Raw genomic sequence first — 20,091 nt, 5'->3', positions numbered from 1 at the left:
TGTCCTGACATTTATTTTTTGTTCATCTCAGCTGACTGAGCAGAAAGGTCTCATATAGACTTGTACAGCAAAAAAAGTTCAATAACTTCTCAAAATCATGACTCAGTTTAGCCGAAGGCCTAAAAAAATAAATGTTGTGGTTCTGGTCACCCGACCCGACCTAGGAAAATGCGCTGACCCTAAAGTTTTTATTGACCGTGCCGACCCTAAACTTTTTTTACCGTTTTCCTGTAGGATAAATATAAAAGCGATATCAAAGCGATATTGACATAGCTGAAAATTGTGAGAGCCGATTTATGATCCTCTGTCAATTACATCATGTATCTCTTTACCCACCTAAAGCCCGCCTTAAGGCGGATCGTCGTTGTAATCGGCCAATGAGAGTGCACGCTTTGAATGAGCGACAACACTCGTAAGCAGTTATACCTGTACCTGCAGTAAAATCATGCAGACGACGAGTGACATAATTTTCATAAGTGTGTGATTTTATGGCAGGTTTTTTGTTTTTTATCTAACACACTCATCGGTCCCTACGGTGTACACCTCCACGATGAAATCTCGGCCACTTACTTAGAAGACAGATGATGGAAACCGGGTGAAATCCTCATAGATATTGTGCATTTCATGCATAATATTGTCAAAACATTTACTCGACACGTAATGCTCTTTAACAAATTATCGTTGAATTACTAATGCACAACTGTGAATGTTTCGTTTGATTCTCAAATGAGCATTATTTAATCTGTAATCTAAAACACGCTTCCAAATTTTAATGCTAATGCAACATTAACAAATTCTAGCCTCAAATAAACAGTGCTTTATCCTTTGTCTCAATAAAAAGCGAGCGAAAATTATGCAGACATTTCAAACGTCGCATGAAAAGTGTGGATGTATTTTGTGTTGTATAAAAAATGAAATCATGTCGGGCGATTTACCGTGTTCAGTGGAAAAAAACCCACCCCGATGGGACGTTATTTCATCACATCTTTAAATAGTAAGAAATGCCAAAATTGATTTGATACTTAAGAAAAATGGCGAATGTTTTTGTTTCTTGAAATTCTTGAGCACGTTTATCATATTTACCAGAATTTGCTTTACAACTGGAATAAACGGGTTTGTCGGGTAATGAGTAGCGACTGGAAAAGTAGTAATTATACGCAGTAATAGATAGAAAGTATGGTTGATACGGAATCGATCGAGGCGGGATTATGAGTATCTATGCGGGAAAGGGTAAAACATTTTTTTAACAATGTCATTATCAATGGCTCGATTTTATAGCTGAATGTTCCCAATCCCAAAAAGTATACTTTTTTCCCAAAATGTGGCAAAACATTCCCAATTTTCAAAAAAAAATTTTTTTATTTTTTTTAAAGAAGTGTCTAATGCGTATTTTATCTCAATTTTAATTCAATTACATCTAACAAAGTATTATATGATTTTGTTCTTTTAATTTAAATGATTTGATTTGAGTTATATCAAATTTATTATTTCCCTAATCAGTGGACTTTTTGTGTAAAAATTGGCTAATGAATTTATTTTCCCAATTTCATGAAAATGCAGATAAAATTCCCAATTCCAAAGCCATGGGCTATCTTCCCAAAAAGTGGAAAAAAAACTGACATTGATATATTCTTTAAGCAAGCTGCATTAATATGTTCATACACCCATATTAAACTTAGTTTTGGGGCGTAAACTGGAATCATGGTGGTTGATCTATTGGTTTTTATCATAGGTTGAATCTCACCTGGCTGGAAAAAAGAGTTGTTAAAAGTTAAAATGATAAATATACAAACAAGATAACTTCACAATAATGGGAACACTTTTCTATGGTGTACATAGAGGTTTTATGTGAAAACCATCAGCATGAAATGACTTTTAAAAACAGGCATCTTGTCTGGAGAAAAAAAAATAAAAAAATAAAAAAAAATAAAAAATCGACCTACCTAGAAATTTTGGCAATGTTACCAGAACCACAACATAATTTTTTTAAGGCCTTATGTAGCCATCTTGGCCAGCTTGTTCATGTAAAGGTGTTCACATTGAATTACACAAATGTAGCTTGCCTAAATGTAATTTACTTTTCAATTGCCAGTATGTACTATGCATGTGTAGAGTTCTCTATATTTAAGAAAAATGATTAAAGAGGTCACCCTGTCAATTTTGGGATAAAATTGTATGGCAGGTGATAATTGCAATTTATTACTGGGTTCAATTTTTATGCCATTGGATCATATGATCGGGGGTATATTGTTTTTGGCCTGTCTTTCTTTCTGTCTGTAATTCTGTCCCAAAACTTTAACCTTACAGTTAAGTTTTGCAATAACTTTTGAAATATTGAACATAGCAACTTGATATTTGGGGTGCATGTGTATCTCATGGACTGCACATTTTGAGTGGTGAAAGGTCAAGATCATCCTTCAAGGTCAAAGGTAAAAAAAAAGCGGCGCATTAGGGGGCATTGTGTTTCTGACAAACACATCTCTTGTTTTTGTTTGAAATATAAGTGTCCAGTCCAGGGTTTTCCCAAGGCCATTTAAGCGCCCCTTGCCGGGGCGGTTTAATTTCGAATTCAGAGTGCCCGGGGCGCTTGAAATTTTCCGATCAGTGTACTTTTCAGTAAAAGAAAGTGGAGATTGTCCAAAAAATCAAGGTTTCTCTATCAGTGTATCAATATTCCCTGTTATAAAAGAGCACTCGGTACCTACTTTCACAAGTAATCGTCATAAATACCACATGGGGTAATGGATAATCCACTGATAAGAGAATAGCATGACGCGCCTATAGATTATTCTAGCCGCATACCACAGTCATTTAAATATTGACAATGATGTATGTGGTAACTTTCCAGTCGTCAAACTGTGAAGTTCATCGTCCAATCGATTACGCGAATGCTTATGAGGGCGGGGTTAACTATCAACCTTTATTTTTGATTGACGTCGGGCATAGAGTAAGAGTTTATCGCAGCTTGATTAGCAAGAAGTTGTACCATTTACGTAATATAAAACCGGTAATTAGTACAGTACAGAACATTAGAGACGGCTTCGGGCATCATCATCACTTCTTTTTACTGTAAACAAGTGTTACCTATGACTCATAATTAAAACCAGAAGTTAATTGCAAGTGGTAAGCAATTAATTATTATAGCGAGTAAGTTGTGCAAATGACTCCCGGTTACAATTATGTGATAACAATTTAATTCCAGTACATGTATATTTCATCATGTCCATTTATAGAACTGATTCACCTCGTTTTTCTGACATTTATTCGTCACGTAATGCGCTTTAACAAATTTTCGTTGAATTAATTACGCACACTTGTAAATGTTTCGTCCGATAATCGATAATTAGAAAACTGATGATGGCAACCGGCCGTGATCCTTGTGGTCAACGTGAATTTCATGCATAATTCCGTCAAAACATTTATTTGACTTGTAAAGTGTTTAAACAAATTATCGTTGAATTTATAACACAACGGTTAACATTTGTTGAAATCTCAAATGGGAATAATTAAATTTGTAATCCGAAACCCATTCCGTAAGTCAATAATAACGCGTTTTTAATCCGAAACACACTTCCGAATGTAAATGTTACCGCAACGTTAAATATTTTTGCTTCAAATTAGCAGTGCAAATTTATTTTGTGTCGAATCTTTTTCTCAATTAAAAAGAGCGCGAAAATTATGCAGCATGTACAACGTCGCGTCATTTGCATAGAAACGTGCGTGTATTGAGCGTTTTAACAAGCACACAACAGGTCATCAAATCTATAAAAAGTCACTTAAAAAATGGCAAGGTTTGTGTTAAACAAATAATTGAGAGCTTTTATCGTAAATATTTACCAGAAAAAGATTGATAAAAACGGAATAAACGGGATTATCGAGTAATAAAAAGAAACTTGAAAAGTAGTAAGTATACAGTAATAGAGTCGGGTTGAAACGAATGTATTGGCGAATCGTTCGAGTCGGGATTTTACTATCTGTGCGGGAAAGTTTTAAAACAATTTAAACAATATAAAAATATATTTTTAAATCACTGGGGGATTTTTTTGAAGAGTCATAGCGCATCAAATGACGTCTTTTGACGCTGTTTTTCTTTGAGTTATAACGCACCACAGAACGTGAATTGACACGTTAAATTAAAAAAAAAAATTCAACGTCAACCGCCCCTAGCAGCCCAGGGGGCGCCTGACAAAAATCCTGTGGAAAGCACTGCAGTCAGATTTTAACATTTTACTTGTCCTTACAGTTTTAAGTTATTTAGCAATAGGTATACAGTATTATGCTAACAGTTTTATTTTAAGATCATTAGCATTCATCAGTATAGCACAACTAGAAGAATGTTCCTTTATCTTGTTCCAAATTCTTTCATGAAACTTAACAGACAATTAACTCGTTATACTAAGCTCATATGTTTCAATAGCTATAGGAGCATTAATAGCTATAAGAGCATTAATAGCTATAGGAGCATTAATAGCTATATGAGCATTAATAGCTATAGGAGTATTAAAAGCTATAGGAGCATTAATAGCTATAGGAGCATTAATAGCTGTAGGAGCATTAATAGGTATAGGAGCATTAATAGCTTAACAAACATTTTATGTTTCAATAGCTATAGGAGCATTAATAGCATAACAAACATTTTATGTTTCAATAGCTATAGGAGCATTAATAGTGTAACAAACATTTTTGTGTGAAATGAAAATATTTAAAACTTTGTAAAGAGTGTCAACTGTCATTTATACACAAAAACTGCCTTAAATGAAATAAGTTGTTGGATAACATGTAAGGGACCTAATCAAGGCAGTGGTGTGATAGAACTATATGATTTATGTCCCTTGTTTACATTTTTACAATACTTGCTGTATATTGTTTTAATGTCATGTAAATGTTTTGAAAGACATTCAACCTCATTACTGGATTTTGAATGATATTTTCTTGCTAGTGTTTAGATAAAAAGACAACTTTAACTTTTTTCACTTGTCCTGTCTGATAAGCAGATTCATATTGATTTGTCCGAACCTTTATTTAGATTGTTCCAGACATGAGGACTACCCTGAATGTGGAGTCTTACATTACTAGATAAGATCAATAAATCAAAGTAAAATCTCATTAAATAAAAAACAATAATGATTTTGACATCTTAAGTAAGTCCACAAAAAGGCCTATTCAAAGTTAAAAAAAACTTTGCTTGATCATGAAAATGAGTCAGTTCACTGTCCATGTACATGAATTGAACAAAATCATGCTTATCATTTTCTAATAGTACCAAATTATTGCTCTTATTAGGAAAGTAATTGTTCAAATGTTCATGCATGAATAAACTCTTTTTTTCCATAGGCCAATCACAGAGAGGAGAGCCACCTCACCGACCAGACGAAACAAAGACAAACTGAAAGCTGTGGATAGTGACCTTGAGATTGAGAATGAAGAGGTAAGGGTGACTGTTCTTGGACATTTGGAATTGTTTCCCTTTGTATTCTAGATAATAAGAGTGTTGTTGCACTTAGAAACTGTTCAGCAAAAGCTAGATTACTTAAGCAAAAATATCCAAGAAAAAAACAGCCATGATTGGGAGTTATAGAGTTGCCCCAATAAATACACATACAGACTGCAACAGGGAATCAAATGTTTTAGTTGAATCAGTGATCGCTGAATGAATAGTGGCATATTATTCTGATGCGCAAAAGTATGGACATTCTGATCTCGCAAAACGAATGAGTAAATCAATGGATTTTTTAATCTACAAAGACGATTTTGGAGGAGTCCGACGAACAGCCCTGACACAAAAATAAAAAGTCCGAGTTGAATGTCCAGGGGTCTCAGACTCCCAGACTCCCATTAGTGTCGAACACTGTTATAAGTTGTTGCCATCCTTATTATATTATATGAGTTGAGTTTTTGTCCTTTGTATTGGAGGAGTTTTAGCACTTTTAGAGAATTAAGAGGTAACTGTGCTTTGATGAAAGCAGTTGTTGCCCTTTGTATTTGAAAGGAAGGAGTTAAAGTCTGTTTTACATGTGGCCAAAATAGCCATAAGTTTCAGGGATTTTACAATTGTCTTCTACAATTTATAATCCTACTGGTAAATAAACCCTATTTTCACAACTTCAAAGGAAGAGTTCTTTAAAAAAAATAGTACTTTGTTGTAGACGATTTGTCTGATTGTGTCCCTCACTAGTAAAAATTGGTATAGGAATACATGTGGTATTAAGTATACTGAACATAATTTTACAACTCTTCTCTTATTTATTGTGTATATTTTAATGCTTAAGTGAAATGGCACAAATTCGTTGTAATCATTAATGTTTTAACTCGTGTAGTTATAGAAAATCTAATTTCCTCACATTGCATAAGTGATAATAGTGCTCTAAATTTTTATGAAATTTAATAAAAACTGTTTTTGGCTATTTTCATCAAGGGTCGTGAAAGGTTCAAACGTCAAAAGGTATGATAATGCTTGAATAAGATAACTCTGATTTTGATAACATTTTCATTGTGGTGGATATGTCCCTTGGTACATTATTTCCTTTATTTATTTTCATTACTTGCTCACGTTAGCATAACATGCTCATGATGAGCTTTTGTGATTGCTTTTTGTCAATGGTTTGTTGTCCTTTTTGTCAATGGTTTGTTGTCCGTTTGTCATGCATGGTCAAAGTTCATCATGTTAACACTCTTAATTTCATATGCATTGACCATTCTTCATTACACTTGGTGGAAAGATTTGTCGCAAATATATATCGACTCAGTTTGAAACTTGGTCAGGTGGGGTCGAAAACTAGGTCATTAGGGCAGATTTAAAAAACTTGCGGACACTCTAGAAGTCATATATTTTGTCCAATCTTCATGAAACTTGCTCAATAATTTTTTTGTAATTATATCTTGGCTGTGTTTAAACATGGATCGGGTTGGTTTTCAAAAACATAGCCACCAGTAGCGGAAACAGTTTTTCTTATTAAGTAAAACCTTGTGACATCTCTAGAAGTCACTTTTTGTGTCTACATGAAACTTTCTCAGAATGTTTTCTAATAATATCTCTGCTGTATTTTTTGAAAATGGTTCCAGTTCATTGACAAATGGCTTCAAGAGGGTGGATTAGATTTCTGATATGGCTACATTGAAACCTTTGTAAACACTTAGTCACATGCTTTTGCCCAATCAGCATGAAACTTGCATTGTGTGAAACTTGATCAAAACAGAGTTCAGAGTAGAGTTCTAAAGATATCTCAGCTGGTTTCCAAAATAGACACAGGTGAAAATCAATGTCAGAAGTCACATTAATTATACAAACAATACAAATTATGCATGGAACAGTTTAGTTACTCAACTTCTCAGATGAGCGACCTAGTGTCCTTGGCACTCTTGTTTTTATATGTTTTTTGGACATTTCATTTTGTTAACAGTTTTCAGAATTAGAAAAATTGTTAATTATTAATACTTTATTTTGTTGTCTTAATTTGCTGTTTAGCAGTGTGTGGTATTTGCATGTTTGACTTCAATGATACTATACATACTAAAACAAGCAATATAATAATAAAATAACTCGAAAACTTTGCAGATTAAAAATGTTACTTTTTAGATCATTTTACCAATATTCACTTAGCATTGATTATATTCAGATGTGTTTCAGCATGGAATTGATATCTTTATCTATCTTCTATTAAATAGCTTGACTTGCATTGTGTGAAACAAGTAATTGGTTTGATATACTTTGTAGAATCTGTAGAAATAATACTTAAACAATTTGACTACCCTTTCTAGGAATTAGTCAACAACATTTATGTTCTGAATTTTCTACACACATTGGCAATTGAATTTTAGCTAAAATGTTTTCTTTTTGTACCCATACCATATTAAATTGAATGAAAGACAATTTCTATGTTGTCAAGTTAACGTGACTAACATGGATGCCAGAACTATTCAGACAGGCAATGCTTTGTTTATTCTTACATTTGTAGAGAAATTGACAAAAGAATCATTATTTACCAACAACTTATAATTGTTCATGATTTTCTAGACAGAGGAAAACCAGCCTCGGCCAGCAAGAGACATGATACAGAATAAAACATGGTTCCTAATTGTCTTAAGCAGCGCTTTTGGGAAAACAAGGCTTAATGCATGGGCATTTTAAAACGTAGTCCCAGATTAGCCTTTTGAAGTCCCACAGGCTGATCAGGGATGACACTTTCTGTCTAGACTGGCTTTTTGTTTAGAACAGACATCCTTAAAACAAAAATTTCATAAAAGTTTAAAGTGTCATACCTATTTTGCCTGTGTGCACATGTATTAGGCTCGGTTTTTCTAGAGACCAGCCCATTTGTTTATCAACATAATTACCCTTGCTTTTTTATTAATTAAGATAGTATTAGGTTCATCAAAATGTTGACTGTTACAACCCCAATGGGGTGAAATGTGCCAGTTACACTGCAACAAACAGTATGAAAGCATTTTTAGCTCATCTATTTTTTGAAAAAAAAATTATGAGCTATTGTCATCACCTTGGCGTCGGCGTTGGCGTTGGCGTCCGGTTAAGTTTTGTGTTTAGGTCCACTTTTCTCAGAAAGTATCAATGCTATTGCATTCAAACTTGGTACACTTACTTACTATCATGAGGGGACTGGGCAGGCAAAGTTAGATAACTCTGGCGTGCATTTTGACAGAATTATGTGCCCTTTTTATACTTAGAAAATTGAAAATTTTGGTTAAGTTTTGCGTTTAGGTCCACTTTTCTCAGTGAGTATCAATGCTATTGCATTCAAACTTGTTACACTTACTTACTATCATGAGGGGACTGGGCAGGCAAAGTTAGATAACTCTGGCATGCATTTTGACAGAATTATGTGCCCTTTTTATACTTAGAAAATTGAAAATTTTGGTTAAGTTTTGTGTTTAGGTCCATTTTATTCCTTAAGCATCAAAGCTATTGCTTTCATACTTGCAAACACTTATTAACTTTCATAAGGGGACTGTGCAGGCAAAGTAATGTAACTCTGACTGGCATTTTGACAGAATTATGTGCCCTTTTTATACTTAGAAAATTGAAAATTTGATTAAGTTTTGTGTTTAGGTCCACTTTATTCCTACAGTATCAAAGCTATTGCTTTCATACTTGCAACACTTATTAACTATCATAAGGGGACCGTGCAGGCAAAGTTATGTAACTCTGACTGGCATTTGGACGGAATTATGGGCCCATTATACTTAGAAAATTGAAAATTTGGTTAAGATTTATGTTTTGGTCCACTTAACCCCTAAAGTATCATAGATATTGCTTTCATACTTGGAACACTCAAAAACTATCATAAGGGTACAGTAAAAGGACAAGTTGCATAACTCTGGTTGTCATTGTTACGGAATTATGGCCCTTTTTTGACTTAGTAACTTTGAATATATGGTTAAATTTTGTGTTTCGATCCACTTTACTTCTTAAGTATCAAGGCTATTGCTTTCAAACTTCAAATACTTTCATGCTATCATGAGGTTACTGTACCTGGCAAGTTGAATTTTACCTTGACCTTTGAATGACCTTGACTCTCAAGGTCAAATTATTAAATTTTGCTAAAATTGCCATAACTTCTTTATTTATGATTAGATGATTTGATTGATACTTTGACGAAACTACTCTTACCTGACATACCACAATAGACTCCACCCAAACCGTCCCCCGTGCCCTCCCCCCCCTCCCCCCCACCCCCCCCCCCCTAATTTTTTTTTTTTTTTTAAGATCATCTCACAAATGACCACCACACCCTCACACTATACCCCCCCCCCACCCAACCCCCCTCCCAATTTTTTTTTTTTTTTTTTTATTTTTTTTAAGATCATCTCACAAATTACCACCAATCACACTATACCCCACCCCCCCCCCCCCAATTTTTTTTTTAAACGGTTATGTTTGAAATACCGTCCAACAATCGCACCCAAAGAATCCCATCCCCCCCCCCCCCATCGCCCTTCCCCCCACCCCCCCCCACCCCCCACCCCCCCCCCCCCCCCCCCCCCGCCCCCGATTTTTTTTTTTTTTTTTTTTTTTTTCGCTTTTTTGGAAGACAATGTAATAATTGTCCACAACCCCACACTATACACCCCTCTTCACTCCACCCCTCCCTCCTTTGTGATTGAAAATGAGAGTCCCTTCACCTTTAAAAAGAAAATAGATGAGCGGTCTGCACCCGCAAGGAGGTGCTCTTGTTTTAAAAATTATTGTAACTTTATGGTAATTATCTTGCATAAACTGTTAATTGCATGGAAGTAAAACTATCATCTCACTGCATAGTGTAATAATTCTTATTATTTTTTTGCAAAGATGCAAAGCCAAAATTCCTCTGTGTCTGTATCAGGATAACAAATATTAATAAATGATTTTTCCCAAAGCCAAAACAGTGTTTTTTTTTCATTTAAAATCGGGTCGCTAACTGGACCCAAATGGGAGTTAAAAATTCCCAATGGAAGGTTTAAAAATGTTTGTTTTTTTGTAGATCTCAATATTTTGTTCATCTCCCATCCATATAAGTTGAACCTAAGTAAATATAATACTGGATACACTTTTATCCTCAATTTTGAAGCATTTTTTAGCAAAACAACAACAACAACACTAATTTCCCAATTTGAGTCAAAACGCCGCAAATTTTCCCAATCCAAAGGGACCCGGCCCCATTCCCAAACTGATGAAAAAAAACCACTGCAAAAATAAAGGCTTATTATGTTTATTTCATAATTCTTAATCTGTTTGCTTCTGTGGAGCATATTGACATATGAAGCTGAAGTTTAAAATTGTCACAGCCTACGAAGGATGCTTCTTTATGACAATTCTGTAATAACAGAACTGCATGTCATAGATTGTATTGATATTGTAACTTTAAGTTTAAGTGTAAGATCAATTTTAATATTATTATGGTATAAGTGTTCCTATATATTGCGCATTTTGCATTACTTGAAATTCAACATATTGATGACAGTAAAGAAATATAAAATGCACAGAAGTTAAGGCTTTTTTTAGCTCACCTGATTGCTCAGGTGAGCTTTTGTGACCGGTCTTTGTCCGTCGTCTGTCAATCCGTCCGTCCACGTTTGTTCGTAAACACTCTAGAGGCCACATTTATTGTCCGGTCTTCATGAAACTTGGTCAGAAGCTTTGTCCCAATGAAATCTCGGTCGAGTTCGAAACTGGGTCGTGCCGGGTCAAAAACTAGGTCACTAGGTCAAAAAAGAGAAAAAACTTGTAAACACTGTAGAAGTCACATTTTATGCCCAATCTTCATGTAATTTTGTCAAAATGTTTGTCTTAATGATATGTTGGTTGAGTTGAAAAGTGGTTCCGGTCCGTTGAAAAACATGGCCGCCAGTGGGCGGGGCAGTTTTCCTTATTTGGCTATAGAGAAACCTTGTAAACACTATATATGTTTCTCTATATGTATAAAGTGAAAACATGTGAACACTCTAGAAGTCACATTTTTGGCCCAATTTGTTTCCTTGATATGAGAGCTGAGTTTGAAAATGGTTTCGGTCAGTTGAATAACATGGCTGCCGGGGGGGGGGGGCAGTTTTCCTTATTTGGCTATAGAGAAACCTTGTAAACACTCAAGAAGTCACAATTTTTGCCCAATCATCATGAAAGTTGGTCAAAACATTGGTTTTATTGATATCTCAGACGAGTTCGAAAATGGTCCAGATCGGTGAAAAAACATGGCCTCCAGTGGGCGGGGCATTTTTCTCTATATGTACATAGTGAAAACATGTGAACACTCTAGAAGTCACATTTTTGGCTCAATTTTCATGAAATTAGGTCAGAACATTTGTTTCCTTGATATGAGAGTTGAGTTTGAAAATGGTTCCGGTCAGTTGAATAACATGGCTGCCGGGGGGGGGGGGGTAGTTTTCTTATATTTATATTGTAAAAAAAGCTTGTGAACACTCAAGAAGTCACATTTTTTGCCCAATCATCATGAAACTTGGTGAAAAGATTGGTTTTATATATATCACATCATTAATGTCATAATTATTGCCCTTAGATTGTCCAAATTTTCATTATATTATACAAAATCCTTGTTAACACTCTAGAGGTCACAATTTTGTTTCAGATTTTATGAATCTTAGTCATAATATTTATTTTTGTAAGCAAAGTTTGATATTTGGTTAGGGGGGTCTACTCAAAATATAGGTCACCAGGTCAAATCTTACAAAACACGAGTTTTGGTTCAATAATGATGAAACTTGACCAGGATGTTTGTCTGGACAATATCTAGGTCAAGTTTGACGTTTGGTAAAGATTTAATGAGCCGACTCCTCTCAGGTGAGCGAACTAGGGCCATCTTGGCCCTCTTGTTTACTGGAAACTACCATATTTATCACTCACAAATAATTTGGCAAATTATCTCCTTAAGCACCCTTAGCTGTTAATAAAAAGCCATCCTTTTGTGATTTTCCTTTTGAATTTGAATTTTTAAACTTCACATTTCATCATATAATTTATATTGCTTGTTTTGTCTAATGCTGACAAGGTACAAACACACTTGTTTTGCTGCATGAAACTCAGTATGACCTTTAATAGAGAGTGCCGCATTTGATGAAAGCGGACTGATTTTTTCCAAGACATAATACATATTTATTGTAAATCAAAGCATGCATATACAATTGATTCCCCCTCTTTTAGAATGTATAGAGTATTCCTCCCCTTTTAGAATATTTACGGTATTTAATTGGTTATAACTTTCGTGCAACTAAACATGGTACTTATCATTAAGTAGGTGCCCAAAATTTGAACTGTACTGCAATGGGGCAGTATATGTTCTGGTAGTTTACTTGACATTTTTTCAGCGTTTCTGGTGTTATTTCTTGGCTTTTGTGGTGTTAATGTTTTAAGAATTATTTTGGTTTCGTTATTTTTTCATTTTGTTTATTCAAATGTTTGTGTTGCTATTTTTATAGAATGTTAAAATGAAAAAAACATAATTATATGGAAAGTAATAATTTTATATTTGAATTACTACATAAATACAAAACCTTTGACAAAACCAGTTAAAGTGACATAGTTAAGAATAAAATGCATTCTTTTCTACAATAGGTGCATAAATTATTGTTTAAAGAAATAAAAAAAGATATACAATATTAAAAATAAAAAGACATTATAACAAGAAAAACAAATATGCGAAGCCAAAGTGACCGTCAAAAATATCGTAATGGCAAAGTTATTTGCAAAAAACGTGTGATCAAAAATGGAAGAACGATTAAACCAAATTATGTGGATGCCTCTAGAAGGAGGATCAAATGCCAGGTATGTATTTGGAAGCATTTTGAATGATCTTTTCAGGCTTGATTCTGAAATGTTACTTGCGTAATTTTGATAATCAGGGTACAATATTTATTTAACAATAAATAGAAGGTAATTTCTGATCATTTCTTAAGAATGTATAAGGTTGCTGTCAAAATTCCAAGTTCACAGATGACAAATGTTTTTTTTTAAATCAATTGCAGTGATTTCTCTGTGAACAATGTCTTTGAGATGGTTTTAATGAAAATTTATCCAAGAATCTGCTTTTTCAAACATTTTCACTATCTTCATTTTTTTTACAGAAATCTCACTTCATTTAGACTTTTGTACTCAATTGCCTACATTTCTTATCAGGTTGTGAAATATTTATAACAAGAATCTACCGATAACAGAGGCTTTGTTTTTGGCATAAGATTTCTTCAGATCTGTTTGAAGTGTCTTTTGACATTTTCAATGTTATGTAAATAGATGTAAAAGTAGTAATGCTTATCAAGGGTTTGGAAGATTTTGGTTCATTAAAAGGTTAACTTTACGGCATATATCTTTTGTTGTCATAGTTCTTACTGGAATGAATGAAATGCAATAAAAGAAAATGTTTTTTATTTTTATGTCTCCCACCACTATAGAGGGGGACATATTGTTTTTGCCCTGTCTGTTGGTTGGTTGGTGTGTGTGTTTGTTTGCTCCAACTTTAACATTTTGCCATAACTTTTACAATATTGAAGATAGCAACTTGATATTTGGCATGCATGTGTATCTCATGGAGCTGCACATTTTGAGTGGTGAAAGGTCAAGGTCATCCTTCAAGGTCAAAGGTCAAATATATAGCTTCAAAGCGGAACCGAAGGGGACACAGTGTTTCTGAAAAATACAAATCTTGTTTTAATATAAAATCCAACCAAACAGTTTTTACAAAGTCAAAAGTGATTGAAAAAGAAAACGAGTAATTTTAAATGACTCAAACAGACCGCTTTTAACACTTTCAAATATTTTTCAAAGTCGTTATAGAATACACTTTAGTTACAGTTATTTGTGGGACCTATTATAAAACGTTTTACATTTTAAAATGTATTGCAGATATGTAATTTTGATAGGGTATACAAAGGCAGCCTTACATATTCAATAATATGTTTGTAGGTACTTTTTTATGGTGTCTGAAAAAAGAGAGTAAAAAATACTGTTTAAAAGCAAATTTATAATTTAAAAAAGAAACGATACTTAATGTAGTCCTTTTATTTTTAAAATGAAAGTGCAAGTGGCTTATTAACTTAATGAACATTTAACTAACAAAATTAAATTACCTGTCAGATTGCAAGTTTTATTGTAACATTTGTTAACCAGGTTTTTCGAAGGAAAAAACTGGTTCTTAGATTGGCGAATGCGGGCGGGCTGGCTGGCGGGCGGGCGGGCGGAACAAGCTTGTACGGGCCATAACTATGTCACTCATTGTCAGATTTTGAAATCATTTGGCACATTTGTTCACCATCATTGGACGGTGTGTCGCACCAAAGAATTACGTCAATATCTCCAAGGTCAAGGTCACACTTTGAGTTCAAAGGTAAAAAATGGCCATACATGAGCTTGTCCAGGCAATAACTATGTCGTTCATTGTGAGATTTTAAAATCATTTGGCACATTTGTTCACCATCATTGGACAGTGTGTCGCTCGAAAGAATTACGTCGATATCTCCAAGGTCAAGGTCACACTGAGTTTTAAGGTAAAAAAAGGCCATAAATGAGCTTGTCTGGCCATAACTATATCGTTCATTGTGTGATTTTAAAGTCATTTGGCACATTTGTTCACCATCATTGGACGGTGTGTCTGGCGAAAGAATTATGTCGATATCTCCAAAGTCAAGGTAACACTGAGTTCAAAGGTCAAAAAATGTGCTTGTCCGGGCCATAACTATGTCGTTAATTGTGAGATTTTAAAATCATTTGTTCACCATCATTTGAAGGTGTGTCACACGAAAGAAATATGTCAATATCTCCAAGGTCAAGGTCACACTTTGAGTTCAAAGGTCAAAAATGGACATAAAAAATCTTGTCGGGGCCATAACTATGTCATTCATTGTGAGATTTTAAAATGACTCGGTACATTTATTTTGTTCACAGTCATTGGATGGCTTGCCATGCGAAAGAATTCAAGAGTTTGAAGGTCAAAATGGCCATAAATGATAATGGCTTAATAATTCTTAAAAATCGCCATAAATTAGCTTCTCTTGTTTTGTGAAGACAGAATGCAAAATAGTCTGTGTCAATGCAGCATATGGGGGTATACGTCACGTCTGTGACAAAGCTCTAGTTGTTAAGAGAATTTAACTCTGGTTGCAAATGATGTGTTTTGCATAAAAAAAATCTAGAAGGGATAAAAATAATATGGCATGCACAAAAAGTGCTATCATGTAGTTGTTTTCGAGGGTTAAAACAAATTCAGTCTTTATTTTGATAGAAGTTTTGAGACTGTGATCATTTGAAATATTCTAAATACAAATTTTTGTTTACATAGCCTTACATTTATACAAGAACCAGTATTATTAATTGTGATGTATTTGTGCGATAATTGAAATCCTATCAAACGCACCGTGAATAATGTTAGTGTCATTATATGTTCTGTTTACTTTAAGTACATTTTTAAGGTGGGAGGTCAAGAAGAACTTAAATCTTCAAAAGATGTTTTTTTTTCTTGTGGTTTTGCTAAATTGAAGAAAATAGGTGGCCTACAGACATGCAGGTTAATATGGACAAAGGATTTTTAACCAGGTTTTCCGAAGGAAAAAACTGGTTATTAGATTGGCGAATGCGGGCGGGCTGGCTGGCTGGCGGGCTGGCTGGCTGGCGGGCTGGCTGGCTGGCTGGCGGGCTGGCGGGCTGGCGGAATAAGCTTGTCCGGGCCATAACTATGTCGTTCATTGTCAGATTTTAAAATCATTTGGCACATTTGTTCACCATCATTGGACGGTGTGTCGCGCGAAATAATTACGTCGATATCTCCAAGGTCAAGGTCACACTTTGAGTTCAAAGGTCAAAAATGGCCATAAATGAGCTTGTCCGAGCCATAACTATGTCGTTCATCGTCAGATTTTAAAATCATTTGGCACATTTGTTCACCATCATTGGACGGTGTGTCGCGCGAAATAATTACGTCGATATCTCCAAGGTCAAGGTCACACTTTGAGTTCAAAGGTCAAAAATGGCCATAAATGAGCTTGTCCTGGCCATAACTATGTCATTCATTGTGAGATTTTAAAATCATTTGGCACATTTGTTCACCATCATGGGACGGTGTGTCCCACGAAAGAATCACGTCAATATCTCCAATGTCAAGGTCGCCACGACTAAAAATAGATTTTAAAAAAAAAAAAAAAACTTACAAAGGGGGTTATTTTTTTTTGGTCATTGCAAAAGTTCAGTTTGAGTTTTCTCCCTTTATCAGATTTTTTTTTCACAATGAAAACCTGGTTTTGTGACAATTTTGTCCCTTGTTGCTATTGGCTTCTTATGATGGTTCAAGAAAAAGTTGAACCTTTTTTTTATAAACTATCATTGATATTTATGCTCCCCTTCGAAGAAGAGGGGGTATATTGTTTTGCTCATGTCAGTCCGTCCGTTCATCCGTATGTCAGTCCGTCCACCAGATGGTTTGATGATAACTCAAGAACGCTTAGGCCTAGGATCATGAAACTTCATAGGTACATTGATCATGACTGGCAGATGACCCCTATTGATTTTGAGGTCACTAGGTCAAAGGTCACAGTGACTCGTTCTTGGATGCGGTTTAGGACCACATTTGCAGATTATATTATGTACTGGTGTCATGGGGTCTATCTACCAGGGCTAGCGCTGTCCCAAAATTTCTTTGAGCCAACCAGTTTTTATGCTCCCCTTCGAAGAAGAGGGGGTATATTGTTTTGCTCATGTCGGTCTGTCCGTCCACAAGATGGTTTCCGGATGATAACTCAAGACGTTTAGGCCTAGGATCATGAAACTTCATAGGTACATTGATCATGACTGTCAGATGACCCCTATTGATTTTCAGGTCACTAGGTCAAAGGTCAAGGTCACAGTGACTCGAAATAGTAAAATGGTTTGCGGATGATAACTCAAGAATGCTTACGCCTAGGATCATGAAACTTCATAGGAACATTGACCATGACTGGCAGATGACCCCTATTGATTTTCAGGTCACTAGGTCAAAGGTCAAGGTCACAGTGACTCTAAACAGTAAAATGGTTTCCGGATGATAACTCAAGAATGCTTATGCCTAGGATCATAAAACTTCATAGGAACATTGATCATGACAGGCAGATGACCCCTATTGATTTTCAGGTCACTAGGTCAAAAGTCAAGGTCACAGTGACTCAAAATGGTAAAATGGTTTCCAGATGATAACTCAAGAATGCTTACACCTAGGATCATGAAACTTCATAGGTTCATTGATCATGACTGGCAGATGACCGCTATTAATTTTCAGGTCACTAGGTCAAAGGTCAAGGTCACAGTGACTCGAAACAGTAAAATGGTTTCCTGATGATAACTCAAGAATAATTAAGCATAGGATCATGAAACTTCATAGGTACATTGGTCATGACTGGCAGATGACCCCTATAGATTTTCAGGTCACTAGGTCAAAGGTCAAGGTCACAGTGACAAAAAACATATTCACACAATTGCTGCCACTACAACTGACAGCCCATATGGGGGGCATGCATGTTTTACAAACAGCCCTTGTTAAAATATTAATAAGGGGTTATGTTTTCACTTTATTTTTGAAACGTAGGGAACAAATCAGTGTGATAGTAAATAGATTTTGTTTGTTTTCCTTTTTTTTTAATTAAAAGGATGATTACAAAATAATTTGTTTTTCAGTGGTGCATGGTTGTTGCGGTGATATTATTGTTTAATGGAAGTGTGGTGAACAATTTAATGTGTGGTTATTACTTAAAGTTTAACAATTAATAAATGTTACTACCAGTACACTTAAGTTTTATGTGAACAATTCTAAAGAAATCTGATTATACAAATTTTAACATGAAAAGAGAGTTGCTTCGCTTTCACAAAGGAGTTACAAACAATATTATGTACTTACACAAGATGTTCATTGAAAGAGTATTGACCTGATCATTAATAGAAATAATATGTGGTAATTATCAACTGTGTAAACATGGAGTATGTGTTTGGGACAATTAATAGGTAAAGTATGCAATTATACATTTTTCTCTTAGATATTTACCACAATTGCATGTGCTTGTAAAAAAGAATTAAGCATGTTATTATTTAAAAAAAAGATTTAATTGAAGAATGGTTTAAAGCATTAAGTTAAAAAAAAATCTGTTGTTGACAGTTAGCTTTCCATTTGATGGAATTTATTTGATTTTAGAAAGAAAACACCTAAGCCATGTGTTTGTAAATCTTACTGTTACTTTTTATCTTGTAAATAATGAAAAACTTCTGGAAAAGACTGGAAGAAAATTAATGTGGCAGAGGTGTTGTAAGATAAGTGATATTAAGATAAGAAACAAAAAAGGCTCTGTATTATGCAAGATCACATTTCTTATTAGGTGAAACGGATTACTTACACACTATTGTGCCTGATGGGTTAGATTTGCATAGAACTTTTATTTAAAATTCTGGTTAAAATGTAGAGCAGAGGCAACCATGTCTGGGTGAAGTCTCCTGAAATGTTTATGCACATTTGATAATCTGTTTTGTAATATGAACAAATATTGCATAGACAATGTTTTTAATCTTACATTATGTAGTTTTGTGTTTCTTTTTGTGAATGAATAGTGATGAGTTCATGATATGAATTGTAGTGTGGAATAAACAATGGCAGTGTTGGAAAAGCCAAAATAAGACAAGTTGCAGGGCATTCAGCTTTGGAAGGATGACATTTGTTTACAATAGTCTATAAAAACAGGAAAAACAAACATATTATGTGATTAATTCTTGACATCAAATGATATTGTGGTATCCAAAATATCAAAGATGAACTGAATTTAGATACAAATTAAAATAAATGTTCGACCAATGTGCATACATCATGATGGTATTCAATGTAAACAACAACTGCTGAATAACTTAAAAATAAAGTTCCAAAGAAATTCCACAAAAATTTTAACCATCTCAAAAGATGAAATAAAACCTGGAATATTTATGAGAAAAAAATAATAGAAAACGTTTAAAAACAATGAGTTTGCGGTTACACACCAGTCTTTGGAACGCCTTACAGAAAGTGTTAAAGGTAGGCAATTCTTTTTATTGCAGAGTTTATGTTTGGATATTGAAACTGAAAATAGTTTGAATTATCTCAAACAATTTAAGTCACTCAGAATATGTACATTCAAAGATTTTTGATACATTTGATTGAAGTGAAGTTTTAAGGTGTGAAAAAAAGAGATGTTGGTAAACAATATGAGGTATTACAAATATCACACAAACTGTTTTTCATAGGAATGTTTAAGGGGGAGTGCAATAATTAATTTCATTATAAACTTCCCTGAAGTGTTTTTATGCCCCCTGGCATCAGAGACAAAAAAGCAATGGCTGGTCCATTCTTTGAGTCTTGTGTTTTTTTGTTAACCCAAAATGACACGTTTCATATGACATCAATAATGCAAATACGAACATAGCTTTGATAGTTGGATGGATTGTTTTCTTGAACATCATCAATCAATTAACATCATCCTTACCTCATTTAAAGCTAAGACATAGAACTTTTTATGCCCCCTTTCGAAGAAAAGGGGGCATATAGTGATCGGACTGTCCGTCTGTCTGTCCGTCTTTCCGTCACACTTTGCGTTTGGGTTTCGAAAAATGCTCAT

The 20,091-nt window shown here is 34.5% G+C and overlaps 1 protein-coding gene across 1 annotated transcript in view; it reads left to right on the top strand.

The window, feature by feature from the left end:
• LOC127835433 (tight junction protein ZO-1-like) overlaps nucleotides 1-20,091 on the top strand; it is a 105,958-nt gene that overhangs the window by 10,870 nt on the left and 74,997 nt on the right. Inside the window, exon 3 of the mRNA XM_052361861.1 lies at nucleotides 5,335-5,428. Coding sequence (XP_052217821.1) covers nucleotides 5,335-5,428 — 94 coding nt within the window. The remainder of the gene's footprint in view (nucleotides 1-5,334; nucleotides 5,429-20,091) is intronic.

Source organism: Dreissena polymorpha, chromosome 6, assembly GCF_020536995.1.
Source record: "Dreissena polymorpha isolate Duluth1 chromosome 6, UMN_Dpol_1.0, whole genome shotgun sequence".
Classification (NCBI taxonomy): domain Eukaryota; kingdom Metazoa; phylum Mollusca; class Bivalvia; order Myida; family Dreissenidae; genus Dreissena; species Dreissena polymorpha.
This window is presented reverse-complemented; position numbering and strand designations above follow the sequence as displayed.